General features: G+C 42.0%; 1 protein-coding gene across 1 annotated transcript in view; it reads left to right on the top strand.

The window, feature by feature from the left end:
• Positions 1-14,920, top strand: part of LOC122927156 (A.superbus venom factor 1-like) — a 503,636-nt gene that overhangs the window by 453,284 nt on the left and 35,432 nt on the right. The window contains exons 31-33 of the mRNA XM_044278753.1: positions 7,076-7,160; positions 12,195-12,246; positions 14,362-14,449. Of these exons, the coding sequence (XP_044134688.1) occupies positions 7,076-7,160; positions 12,195-12,246; positions 14,362-14,449 (225 nt within the window). The remainder of the gene's footprint in view (positions 1-7,075; positions 7,161-12,194; positions 12,247-14,361; positions 14,450-14,920) is intronic.

Genomic DNA, 14,920 nt, shown 5'->3' on the forward strand with positions numbered 1-14,920 from the left:
ATGTTCTAGGGAGCTTGGGGGGTGAAGCGGAAGAGGTGGTAGCAGTGGAAAAGGAGGATACAGAGGATGGAGTAGGAGGAGGAGAAGAAGAGGCAGGCCTGCATGCAATCCGTGGCAGTGACATCAAATTGTTACGGATGCCATGGGTTTCATGCTTGACGGCCATCAGAAGGTTTACCCAGTGGGCAGTAAAAGTTGTGTACCTTCCCTACCTGTGTTTGCTAAACCACGTTTATGTGGTCAGATGTATTTTGGCACCGACACTGTGTGCCAGAGATATATTCACTTGCTGCTGAACGTGGCCATATAGCTCTGGGATGCCCTTTTGGGAGAAATATTTTCTTCCGGGGAATTTCCATTGTAGTGTGCCAATGACCACAAATTTTCCAAAGGCCTCCGAGTCCACCAGTTTATATGGCATTAGTTGGCGGGCTAGCAGTTCCGACAAGCCAGCCGTCAGCCATTGGGAAAGAGGCTTGTCCGGCGTCATTAACCTTTTACGCTCTGACATTTAGGATGGGGAAGCTGGCCTTCTGCCAGATGAACACAATGACGGCACGGTTGAATGTGGAGTGGAGGACAAATGGGAGGAGAAGAGGCATGACATGGAGCGCCAGGAGTGTGACTTTGTGGGTTCTGATGGCTATCACTGGGCTAAGTGATGGGAGGCCATGTGCCTTCTTAAGGCGGTCGTCCCTAGGCGAGTGTCGGGCTTACCGCGACTTATGCATTGACAGCACAGGCTGCAGATGGCAGCACAATTGTCAGCAGCTGCACATCGGTAAGCCATGGCTGCACATCGGTAAGGTCTAGGAATGGATGGGAAAATAATTCCTCTGACTCGAGTGGAGGGGCTATGGTGGTGGTGGTGTCTTTGGGAGTGCACACAGAATAGAGTGAGGAGGGTGCAGATACAGAGGATGAGGAGGGTGCAGAAGCGGAAGCCTAAGTTAGCCACTCAACCAACTCTGGTGTGTCCTTTGACGTAACTGCAGGCACCTTCTCCAACTTCCCACTTAGGCTTCGGCTTGGTGCACCTGCCCGACCCCTACCACACCTGCGGGATGACCTACCTCTTCCTCTGCCTGTCATTTTAATAATGACCCTGTGCTAAAGTGCCTAGAGAAGAACAGTATTTGTGGAAGCAGGTATATTGCAGGCCTCAATCAGTATTTGGTGGAAGCAGGAATATCAATCCCCTTAATCAGTATTTTGTGGAAGTAGGTGTATTGCAGGCCTCAATCAATATTTGGTGGAAGCAGGCATAGTAATCCCCTTAATTAGTATTTTGTGGAAGCAGGTATATAGAACCCCTTAAAGAATATTTGGCGGAAGTAGGTATATCGCAAACCTCAATCTGTATTTTGTGAAAGCAGGTATAATGCACCCCTCAATCAGCATTTTGTGGAAGTAGATATATCAAACCCCTTAATCAGTATTTTGTGGAAGCAGGTATATCACACCCATCAATCTCAGTATTTTGTCGAAGCAAGTATATAGAACCCCTTAATCAATATTTGGCGGAAGCAGGCATATCACATCCCTCAATCTGTATTTTGTAAAAGTAGGTATATTAAGCCCCTAAATCTGTATTTTGTAGGTGCAGGTATATTGCATCCCTCAATCAGCATTTTGTCGAAACAGGTATATAGAACATATCTGTAAAGAATAAATCAAGGCAACTGGACTTACTGTAGATTTCTTGAAAACGTTTTACTCATTCTTCCAGCGAGCTTTCTCAATTCTGAGTGACTGTACAAGAATTTTCTGGGAATAAATATGTAACTGAATCAATATCTGGTAATTATAGCATGGGGTCAGAAGTCATTATACCAAGCTTGGGGTCAAAGGTGTTGATTCCATTATCCTAATTGGAGTCAGCAGGTATATAGAACCCCTTAAACAATATTTTGTGGAAGCAGGTATATTGCACCCCTCAATCAATATTTTGTGGAAGCAGCTATATAAAAACCCCATAATGAGTATTTTGTGTAAGCAGGTATATCGCACCCCTCAATCTATATATTTTGTGGAAGCAGGTATATAGAACCTCTTAATCAATATTTGGTAAAAGCAGGTAAATCGCACGCCCTCAATCAGTATTTTGTGAAAGCAGGTATATCAAACCCCTTAATCAATATTTTGTAGAAGCGGGTATATTGCACCCCTATCTCAGTATTTTGTGGAAGCAGGTGTATCACAGGCCTCAATTAGTATTTAGTGGAAGCTGGTATATCAAAACCCTTAATCAGTAATTTGTGGAAGCAGGTGTATCGCAGGTCTTAATCAATATTTGATGGAAGCAGGTATATCAGTCCCCTTAATCAGTATGTTGTCGAAGCTGGTGTATCGCAGGCCTAATTCAAGATTTGGTGGAAGCAGGTATATCAATCCCCTCAATCAGTATTTTGTGGAAGCAGGTGTATCGTAGGCCTCAATCAATATTTAGTGAAATCAAGTATATCAAACCCCTTAATCTGTATTTTGTGGAAGCAGGTGTATTGCAGGCATCAATCAATATTTGGTGGAAGCAGATATATCAATCCCCTTAATCAATATTTTGTGGAAGCAGGTATCTCGCAGGCCTTAATAAATATTTGGTGGAAGCAGGTACAAACCGGATTCCCAAAAAGTTGGGACACTATACAAATCGTGAATAAAAACTGAATGCAATGATGTGGAGATGGCAAATGTCAATATTTTATTTGTAATAGAACGTAGATGACAGATCAAACGTTTAATCTGAGTAAATGTATAATTTTAAAGGAAAAATATGTTGATTCAAAATTTCACGGTGTCAACAAATCCCCAAAAAGTTGGGACAAGTAGCAATAAGAGGCTGGAAAAAGTAAATTTGAGCATAACGAAGAGCTGGAAGACCAATTAAAGGGTTTCTACCACTTGGATTTGACATAATTAGGTGTCAGACACTAGCGCTCCGCTAGTGTCTGCTCTGCCAAACTATCCTGCTATAATAGATTTTGGGGCAGCCGTTTACCTAAAAAAAGAACTTTTATTAATATGCTAATGACCCTCTAGGTGCTATGGGGGCGTCATTAGCACCTAGAGGATCGGTCTACCTTCTCAAGATGCCGCCGCTCAGCGCCTCCCTCCAGCCCGCCCATCTGCTTCGGAATGCATCAAACGGACGACTTCACGCGCATGCGCCGTGAGCGGCTGTATTCGGCGCATGCGCAGTGAATGTCCGACCGCTTCCCTGCTCAGACATCTCCACTGCGCCTGCGCCGATGACGTCATCGGCGCAGGCGCAGTGGAGATATCTGAGCAGGGAAGCGGTCGGACATTCACTGCGCATGCGCCGAATACAGCCGCGCACGGCGCACGCGCGTGAAGTCGTCCGTTTGATGCATTCCGAAGCAGATGGGCGGGCTGGAGGGAGGCGCTGAGCGGCGGCATCTTGAGAAGGTAGACCGATCCTCTAGGTGCTAATGACGCCCCCATAGCACCTAGAGGGTCATTAGCATATTAATAAAAGTTCTTTTTTTAGGTAAACGGCTGCCCCAAAATCTATTATAGCAGGATAGTTTGGCAGAGCAGACACTAGCGGAGCGCTAGTGTCTGATACCTAATTATGTCAAATCCAAGTGGTAGAAACCCTTTAACACTAATTAGGTCAATTGGCAACATGATTGGGTATAAAAAGAGCTTCTCAGAGTGGCAGTGTCTCTCAGAAGCCAAGATGGGTAGAGGATCACCAATTCCCACAGTGTTGCGCAGAAAGATAGTGGAGCAATATCAGAAAGGTGTTACACAGCGAAAAATTGCAAACACTTTGCATCTATCATCATCAACTGTGCATAACATCATCCGAAGATTCAGAGAATCTGGAACAATCTCTGTGCGTAAGGGTCAAGGCCGTAAAACCATACTGGATGCCCGTGATCTCCGGGCCCTTAAACGACACTGCACCACAAACAGGAATGGTACTGTAAAGGAAATCACAGAATGGGCTCAGGAATACTTCCAGAAACCATTGTCAGTGAACACAATCCACCGTGCCATCCGCCGTTGCCAGCTGAAACTCTACAGTGCAAAGAAGAAGCCATTTCTAAGCAAGATCCACAAGCTCAGGCGTTTTTACTGGGCCAGGGATCATTTAAAATGGAGTGTGGCAAAATGGAAGACTGTTCTGTGGTCAGACGAGTCACGATTCGAAGTTCTTTTTGGAAATCTGGGACGCCATTTCATCCAGACCAAAGAGGACAAGGACAACCCAAGTTGTTATCAACGCTCAGTTCAGAAGCCTGCATCTCTGATGGTATGGGGTTGCATGAGTGCGTGTGGCATGGGCAGCTTGCATGTCTGGAAAGGCACCATCAATCCAGAAAAATATATTCATGTTCTAGAACATCATAAGCTCCCATCCAGACGTCATCTCTTTCAGGGAAGACCCTGCATTTTTCAACAAGATAATGCCAGACCACATTCTGCATCAATCACAACATCATGGCTGTGTAGGAGAAGGATCCGGGTACTGAAATGGCCAGTCTGCAGTCCAGATCTTTCACCTATAGAGAACATTTGGGGCATCATAAAGAGGAAGGTGCAACAAAGAAGGCCCAAGATGATTGAACAGTTAGAGGCCTGTATTAGACAAGAATAGGAGAGCATTCCTATTTCTAAACTTGAGAAACTGGTGTCCTCGGTCCCCAGACGTCTGTTGAGTGTTGTAAGAAGAAGGGGAGATGCCACACAGTGGTGAAAATGGCCTTGTCCCAACTTTTTGGGGATTTGTTGACACCATGAAATTCTGATTCAACATATTTTTCCCTTAAAATGGTACATTTTCTCAGTTTAAACTTGTGTTCCGTGATTTATGTTCTATTCTGAATAGAATATTAGAAGTTGGCACCTCCACATCATTGCATTCAGTATTTATTCACGATTTGTATAGTGTCCCAACTTTTTTAGAATCCGGTTTGTATATTGCACCCCTTAATCAGTATTTTGTGGAAGCAGATGTATCACATGCCTCAATCAATATTTGGTGGAAGCAGATATATTAATCCCCTTAATCAATATTTTGTGGAAGCACGTATCTCGCAGGCCTCAATCAGTATTTGGTGGAAGCAGATATATCAAACATCTTTATCAGTATTTTGTAGAAGCAGGTGTATCACAGGTCTCAATCAGAATTTGGTGGAAGCAGATATTTCAAATCCCTTAATCAGTATTTTATGGATGCAGGCATATAGAATCCCTTAATCAATATTTGATGGAAGCAGGTATATCACACACCTCAATCTATATTTTGTGGAAGCAGGTATATCAAACCCCTTAATCAGTATTTTGTGAAAGCAGGTGTATCGCAGGCCTCAATCAATATTTGGTGGAAGCTGGTATATTGCACCACTCAATTTATATTTTATGGAAGTAGGTATATCAAACCACTCAATCAGTATTTGGTGGAAACAGGTAAATAGAACCCCTTAATCAGTATTTTGTGGAAGCAGGTATATTGCAGCCCGCAATCTGTATTTTGTGGAAGCAGGTATATAGAACCCCTAAATCAATGTTTGGTAGAAGCAGGTATATCGCACCCCTCAATCAGTATTTTGTGGAAGCAGGTATATCAAACCCCTTAATCAGTATTTTTGGGGGCAACAGGTATATCACTCCCGTTGCAAATAGTTGTTCCAATAGCGCTTGTCCCTCTATATACCTGCGGTACCACACACAACTGCTAAACAATACAAATGCACTATAATATACTTTCTATGTTAGAAAATATATTATAAGCATATCACACCCCTCAGTATATCACACCTATCGATAGCACACCTATACCAGTACTTAAAAGGACTTTGGTGGCCCTATTAGCTAGTGTTTGGTGTCCCTAACAGTCTGTCCCTGCTCCACAAAGCAACTTATCCCTACACTGGCAAAACACATGATTGTAAAATGGCTGTGAGATCGGGTTCTGTTATAGGGTGGGGGTGTGTTTATGTGCTGGAACATCTCAATTGGCTGTCCTGTCCCACCTGATCGATGTGTCATGGGTCAAAGTTTGGTGCAATGCAAAAGATTATGGTGCATGTGAACAAGCGAAACAAAGTTCGCCGCGAAACGATTGCCGGGAGCACCGCATGGCCATCTGTAATGAAAGGCATATATGCAAATCTAAAATCTATTATGAAGTCTGCATGGCCGTGACTCTTATAGCTATACATTTAATCATGCCTTAGCATCCTTCAACAAATAGGAACAGAACATGAATAAATCAAGAAAAAATGCCATACAAAGGAGGAACCTTGACACGCGTTTCGCTTGTTACCATTACTTTGTTGCTATTCTCATCTCCTTAACTATTGGGGTTACTTGGATCATTTTATTGTTTATTTAATTGTTTTATTGTTTATTTAATAGATTATTAATTTTATAGTGAATCAGTTTTTTGGCCGAATTGCTATTTATTTGTTTTAATGAATGGAATTACTTATAAATTAACTAAATACACCCCAAAACTGGTTGTATCAGAATGCAATTTCACCCCAGAATCAATGAGGTATGGATGTACTTATATCAATTAAATACACCCCAAAACTGGTTGTATCAGATTGCAGTTTCACCCCAATAACAGAAGTAAGGATTATTGGAATTACTGAGGTATTAAATAATGCAAACAATCTAAAATCTGTAGTAATAGATCACTTTGTAACCCTTATTAGTGCAGCAAGGTGTAATAGAATAGCTCCTATTACCCAGGCTGTACACTCTCCTATTGGTGTGCAATGTCTCTTCCTGCACTAAGTTCACAATAAAATGTTGGAGACCGAGCAGGCTGAGACAGAACAGGGGCTGGCTATCTGCTGGTTGGCTGTCTGTCTGCATGGCATGTGCAGCAGCAATTTTAGAAAAAATGTGATTTGTTACCACGAAGCGCGAGGAAATTTGACTTTGGGACGAAACAAATTTTTCTATAAATTTTGGATCGAATTCCAGTTCATCAAGTTTGATTCGCTCATCTTTAATAATATTGATGGGTATTTAAATTATTAGCATATTTTTACATTACTTGTGTACTATACCAACTGTAATTTCATTTATCCACCAGGTATTGTCTATCTATTATGCGTTTGAGACAGAGAAAAAATGCAACAACTTCGATCTGTCGGTGAAAATTCAGGAGGAACCTGACTGTAAGATATATTTGCACCTTCTGGTTATTTTTTTTATTTTCCATTTACTGTATAACCTGTAGGGATAGAAAGAATATGACCAGTAGTACGGCACATGCCTATCTATGTAAGGACCATGCACAAGAGCACAGGGAGACTCTACAGATCAGTATTACAGACCAGTGACCAATATGCATGCCTCTGTATCGTTCTAGTCAGTAGACTAAAAAAGTAGAGTGAAAACTCTTGGAAATGACCACCAAAAATGGTGTTAACAATGGTCTTATAGAGGGGGGATCTTGTCAAATAAGATATCCAATATGCATAGTGCAGTTTATGATGGAACTAAAAACCTTTAACAGTAAATCTGGTATGGATGAAGGAGTGATCTTCTTAATGATATGTTTTTTATCGTGACTATAGTAGCAAAAATAATAAAGCAAACAGAAACATTAATTTCATATTCTATAGGCTTGTCCCTAATATATCCTCTAGCCCTAAGTTCTGCATCACTGACATAGCAGACTCCAAATCTTTAGTTATATGACTTCTAGAGAGTAAAGATGGGTTGATGACCATAAGTCTCTACTGCATCAGTGCAATATAGCTTTTGAGCTCATGCTGAGACTTCTAGGAATGGCCTGCCAGAAGGGTCAAATGCCAAGTCTTCTTCTTGTGGCCAGTATTCTCTCCTCCCCTAAATGTAATCTCTCCTACCACTAAACAGATTAAAACAAGTAAGAAGGAAATCATCTCTGCTTGACTGGCAGAATCCAACACTGGAATCTTCCGAGCCAAACATCCATACAAACATTTGGTGTCTTATAGGAAAAGACACCAAATATCTCATACTCATAATGAACATACAGACAGAAAAAAAAATCTCGCTTCTGTAGTGGTAAGGGTTAAGTAAAGTGAAGAGGAATATGATGCTAACTAATTTTACCTTTTTGGGCATTCAGAGATTCTACAAGGAAAGAGGATACTCGCAGCAGAAGGAGGACTTTTGACATTTGGATCTTTAGACTGTGACACTTTTTGTTAATGGGTTGTTTAGCATTTTGCAAGTTATGGCCTATCCTCCAACACCTGCTTTCCCAGCAACCAGATGCCTTAGTGTAGCTCAGAGCTGGAATTCAGCACCAGAACTACACAGCTCTGTCCATTCTGTAGAGGACAGGAGTGGTTACAGTGGTGCCGCAGTACCTGGTTCACAGTAGATGGAACGGTGTAGATGTAGATCATCACTTGTAAAAAGTTGGAAAACCCTTTTATGCTTGACATATGTACACATGACGTGTTTGATGGCCACTTTCTGAGAAACTATTTATGGTTGGTCTGTGTAGGTTGACATTCTGGAAAACAACACCGTAGTTAATCTGATAAATCAAAGACAATCACCAAATTTTCAGAGACTAGTGTCAACAGGGCCATCTTTACCAAGGGGCAAAAGGGGCAGCTGCACCGGGCCCAGTTGCTCCTGGTGGGCCCAAGGCAGCTGCCTCTTGAGCCCTGCTAGCTACTGCCCCAGGTGTCAGGCTGTCAGCTACACAGGGGGTGCTGCCATGCTATGCCTGCAGGCACTGAGTCCAGGCAGCGTAATGTGAGTGAGAGCTGTGATCTAGGACCTGAGATGACATCATCACCATGTGACCAGTAACCTAGCAATATTACTGGTCACATGGCTATGAGGTCATCACAGGTCCTACCAAGAGTGTTGCAGGCATAGTTTGCCTTAACTGTGGAGCTTTTTTTATGAAGATTACATCAGAAAAAGGTGACAGGGGCTGTTATGCTGTAAACTACTGTATAGTGGGGTGCTGTATACTGTGTGGGGGGCCTGTATACTGTGTGGGGGCCTGTATACTGTGGGGGGCCTGTATACTGTGGGGTGCCTGTATACTGTGAGGGGCCTGTATACTGTGTAGGGGCCTGTATAGTGTGGGGGGCCTGTATAGTGTGGGGGGCCTGTATAGTGTGGGGGGCTGTATACTGTGTTGGGGATCTGTATACTGTGTTGGGGCCTGTATACTGTGTAGGGGCTTGTATACTGTGTGGGGGCCTGTATACTGTGGGGAGGGGGGCCCTGTATAGTGTGGGGGGCTGTATACTGTGTGGGGGTCTGTATACTGTGGGGGGGGCTGTATACTGTGTGGGGGCCTGTATACTGTGTGGGCCTGTTTAGTGTGGGGGGGCCTGTATAGTGTGGGGGGGGGGCCCTGTATACTGTGTGTGCTGTATATTGTGGTGTGCTATACTGCTGTACTGTATACTGTGGGGGCTGTATACTGTGGGTGCTGTATAGTGTGGAGTGCTATATCGTGTGTAGTTTGGGGTGCTGTATACGGTGAGGTGCTATACTGCTCTACTGTATATTGTGAGGTGTTGTATACTGTGGGGTGCTGTATACTGTGGGCTGCTATACTGCTCTACTATATACTGTGGGGTACTGTATAGTGTGGGGTGCTATACTGCATACTGTGTAGTGCTGTATACTATAGGGTGCTATACTGCATACTGTGGGTTGCTGTATACTATAGGGTGCTATACTGCATACTGTGGGGTGCTGGGGTGCACTGTAACACTAGGGTGAGCCGAGCCCCGGTCTCCTTCCTGCAGAGCGGTGCCTACTTCCTGCCTGAGCCCAGCTGCCCAGAGCACTGATCCTGAGCCGCTGGAGTCTTCAGAACTGGAAGTATTTACAGTCATTCACTGTACTCTACCAGGTGTGTGGATTTTTTGTGTGTGTGTTGTGGTGGAGGGCGTGATTGCCTGCTAAGGTGTGGGAAGGCGGGATCCAGGGGGCCCAAGTAAATTTTTGCCCAGGGTCCAATCAATATTAAAGACGGCCCTGAGTGTCAAGCTTATACTGTGTATATGAGGTGAAAAACGGTTTGTAGACCCAAACTCACATACAGTACTGTGGCAATTGTGCTGCACGCTGAAGATATAATAAAAGCACTTCTCTTGTCAATGGAGTGTGTCTAGTATTTCAGCTTGTCCCATTCACTTGACATACAGTTGTGTTCAAAATTATTCAACCCCCACTGAAATTGAGTGTTTTGGCCAGTTTGACATTGATTTTGATCATTTCAGTCATCTTGTTTACAATTAAATCAAAGAGGCACTTGTAAGTCAGACAAATATAACATAACATTTATAATGAAATAACCACAAATGTCTTTTCTGTGCTCACATCATTATCAGTTTTATTCAACCCCCAAGTGACATTCAATCTTTGTACTTAGTGCAACATCATTTTCCAGTTATAACAGCTTTTAAACATCTTTGCAATCTTCTTATAGCCATTGCCCTTCCTGTGAAGAGAAATCACCTCTTGTCTTGTCTTCCTGGACCATTCTCTTGACTTCACCATGTTTGTCACAAGTGTCTTGCAGCGATCTACGGGTATCTTCGCCCATTCTTCATGGGCAAAAGCCTCCAGTTCAGTCACATTCTTAGGCTTGCGCTCTGCAACTGTTTTCTTTAAGTCCCACCAGAGGTTCTCAATCGGATTTAAGTCTTCAAAATGTTCCAGCCTTTAATCTGCAACCATGCTCTAGTGGACTTGGATGCGTCATATAGAAGAAACCGCAGCACTCTCCTGCCTTCAATTCAGTGGAATTTATTATACCAGCAAAAAAAATGCGACGTTTCGACCGTAAAGGTCTCTTTTTTTTTTGCTGGTGAAATAAATGCCACTGAATTGAAGACAGGAGAGTGCTGCGGTTTCTTCTATATGACGCATCCAAGGGGGAACTTCTGACTGGCTCCCAACACGGCTGGCACCACCACAAGATAAGACTTTAATTTTTCGTTGTGCTACTATACGCATTTTTTTCCTAGTGGACTTGGAGGTATGCTTGGGATCATTGTCCTGTTGAAAGGTCCAACTTCTCCCAAGCCTCAGGTTTGTGACGGACTGCATCACATTTTCATCCAATATCTCCTGGTACTGAAGAGAAATCATAGTACCTTGCACACGCTGAAAGCTTCCCTGTACCTGTAGAAGCAAAACAGCCCCAAAGCATGATATTGACCCCCCCCCCCCCCACCATGCTTCACAGTAGGCAAGGTGTTCTTTTCTTCATAGGCCTTGTTCTTCCTCCTCCAAACATAGCGTTGATCCATGGGCCCAAACAGTTCTAATTTTGTTTCATCAGTCCACAGAACACTATCCCAAAACTTTTGTGGTTTGTCCACATGACTTTTGGCATACTGCAGTCGACTCTTCTTATTCTTTGGAGACAGCAAGGGGGTGCGCCTGGGAGTTCTGGCATGGAGGCCTTCATTACGCAGTGTGCACCTTATTGTCTGAGCTGAAACTTCAGTACCCACATCTGACAAATCTTTTTTCAGTTTATCAGCAGTCACACGGGGACTTTTCTCCACTTTGCGCTTCAGGTAGCGCACAGCAGTCAAAGTCAGCATCTTCTTTCTGCCACGACCAGGTAGCGTTTCAACAGTGCCCTTTGCCTTGAATTTGCGAATGATGCTTCCTATGTTTAACATCTTTGCAATCTTCTTATAGCCATTGCCCTTCCTGTGAAGAGAAATCACCTCTTCCTGGACCATTCTCTTGACTTCACCATGTTTGTAAACACACCAGTAAATGTCTAGAAGGAGCTGAGTATCACAGTCCTTTTAAATCTGCCTAATTGGTGCTTATTATGCTTGATTGCTGCTCCTTGACATCCACAGGTGTTTTTTCAATACCTGATCGAAAACACTTGAATGAACCTCTGTTCTTAAGAGTGGTAGTCTTTAAGGGGTTGAATAATTGTGTCAATGAAGAAATCACAAAAAAAAAACATTTAATACTGTATTACAAAAACAATTGATGTCATTTTAGGTGCATTAGGTTCTTTAAAAAGTCCTTGTAAGATTTCATTCTGAACACAATTACAAATGTACACTAAATTCCCTAAAACCCTTTACAGCATTGGGGGTTGAATAATTTTGAACACAACTGTAACCCTTAGACAAAATGGACCAGACAACTCTTTTAAGTGAAATTATATGAAATTAAATGTATCCTTGCAATTTCCCACACAGTTAAGAGACCGGAAGGAGCATATTCTACTGTTTCTGTTACTATTTGTGCCAGGTGAGTTCCATACTTTGCTAATACTGTGAATGTGAAAAAAAAAATATAAATTTACCCCTATATGGTATATAGAGATAGGAGTCAAAAAGCCTGATTTCTTATTTCCACCTCATTTCTGCCACAATAATCAAGGTTCCATCTTTGGGACCTAGCAAGTCTTTACCCCTTTTGGTTGATGATTATGGTGCCAGGACTTTTCTTCAAATCTCTTCACAAAAGTTGGAACCAAACAATGCTAACCATGGCCGATATTCTTTTGCAGATAAGCACGTTCATGTTCTAAAAGACCCCTTAATGAATAGTTACTGTAGTAAATATACAGGGTGGGCTATTTATATGTATACACCTTAATAAAATGGGAATGGTTGGTGACATTAACTTCCTGCTTTTGGCACATTAGTATATGTGAGGGGGGAAACTTTTAAAGATGGGTGGTGACCATGGTGGCCATTTTGAAGTCAGCCATTCTGAATTCAACTTTTGTTTTTTCAATCGGAAGAGGGTCATGTGACACATCAAACTTATTGGGAATTTCACAAGAAAAACAATGGTGTGCTTGGTTTTAACATAACTTTATTCTTTATTTACAAGTTTCTGACCACTTATAAAATGTGTTCAATGTGCTGCCCATTGTGTTGGATTGTCAATGCAACCCTCTTCTCCCACTCTTCACACACTGATAGCAACACCGCAGGAGAAATGCTAGCACAGGCTTCCAGTATCCGTAGTTTCAAGTGCTGCACATCTCGTATCTTCACAGCATAAACAATTGCCTTCAGATGACCCCAAAGATAAAAGTCTAAGGGGGTCAGATCGGGAGACCTTGGGGGCCATTCAACTGGCCCAGGACGACCAATCCACTTTCCAGGAAACTGTTCATCTAGGAATGCTCGGACCTGACACCCATAATGTGGTGGTGCAACATCTTGCTGGAAAAACTCAGGGAACGTGCCAGCTTCAGTGCATAAAGAGGGAAACACATCATCAGTGTGTGAAGAGTGGGAGAAGAGGGTTGCATTGACAATCCAACACAATGGGCAGCACATTGATTGAACACATTTTATAAGTGGTCAGAAATTTGTAAATAACTAATGAAAGAATAAAGTTACATTAAAACCAAGCACACCATTGTTTTTCTTGGGAAATTCCCAATAAGTTTGATGTGTCACATGACCCTATTCCTATTGAAAAAACAAAAGTTGGATTCAAAATGTCAGACTTCAAAATGGCCGCCATGGTCACCACCCATCTTAAAAAGTTTCCCCCCTCACATATACTAATTTGCCACAAACAGTTAATATCACAAACCATTCCCATTTTATTAAGGTGTATCCATATAAATGGCCCACCCTGTAGATTGGGGATACAACTAAGATGGAGTTTGAAAACACACTTGTAGTCAGCTCACCTGGCTTCGTAATTGTAGTCCTCTGGGTGCACGGAAAATAGCTGGAAAGCTTCAAACATGAAGAAAGTCCATCCAGCAGTCCTATGAGCTGCATAAAATCTTCTATACTTTATTTTAAAATATCAACAGGGCTAGATCATCACTGCCTGCCTTATGTGTTTCAATCATAAGAACACTGTTAAATGCCCTCTTTAAATAATGTTCAGTTTTAACTAACCAAAGGTGAAGGCCCTCACTTATTATTGAGTGCTGCATGCTGGGAGTCTCAAACTTGACATTATTTTGTAGGGATTGACTGGTTTACTCTACATTCAGGGCTCTAATCTATTAGCAGGGAGGAAAAAGTGTCTCAGTCTTGAGGACTTGGTATGTATATGCGTAACATGGGCAGTCAATTGCTTTTGATGAGTGTAATGCTTCATTCCATCTATGGTTGGGAAACCCTTCTAATAAAAAAGGGATGCCCAAAGAAATATTATTTCAGTGTTTATTTTGCTATGCTACAAGAAGAATACAACATTTTCAATGATAAGAGTGATCTTCTTTGGAGAATATCATTGCATTGTGGAAAATATCTTTAAGTATATTTTCACCTGGAGGCAATAAATATGAAAAATGCATGTTGGATTGGAGTTGTATAGAATACCAATAGAATGCAGTTCTCATATCAAGAGACTACATTTATAATCTGTTTATTTTTTTTGCAGATTCCTTAAGAACCATGATTCCACCATGTCCATCATTGATATGTCTATGATGACTGGGTTTAAACCAGATATAAAAGACATTAATAAGGTGAGTTCCAATGAGGTTTGAGTCAAAGATCAGATTTAATAACATTTAAAAAATTATCCCATCAGATTTTTAGAGTAGATCATGTTATGAAGGGACCAAAGATCTCTAATCATAAAGAGTAGATGATTGAGAAACTTCAAGGAAATTGTCATAAAAAGATTTATTCCCTTAGGCTAGTTTCACACATGCGTTTACAGATCCGTCAATGCTGGACGCTGCTGGAATGCCGTCCTACCCCATTAATTATATTTGAGTACACCAGCGATCCAGCCAAAACCTGGCAAATATACCAAGAATTGGCTAGGCAAATACTTTTATGTCCCACTGATTCCCACCATTCTATGCCGGAAGGCTGTGCCAGTAGTGTGAAGCCAGCCTTACAATAATGTAAAAGGATAGTGACATTAAAATAGCAAATACAGCTAATTAGAAATCATACAGAAGACATAACCTTCTAGTACAAGGTATTAC

The sequence above is a fragment of the Bufo gargarizans genome, chromosome 2 (genome assembly GCF_014858855.1).
Source record: "Bufo gargarizans isolate SCDJY-AF-19 chromosome 2, ASM1485885v1, whole genome shotgun sequence".
NCBI classification, from domain to species: domain Eukaryota; kingdom Metazoa; phylum Chordata; class Amphibia; order Anura; family Bufonidae; genus Bufo; species Bufo gargarizans.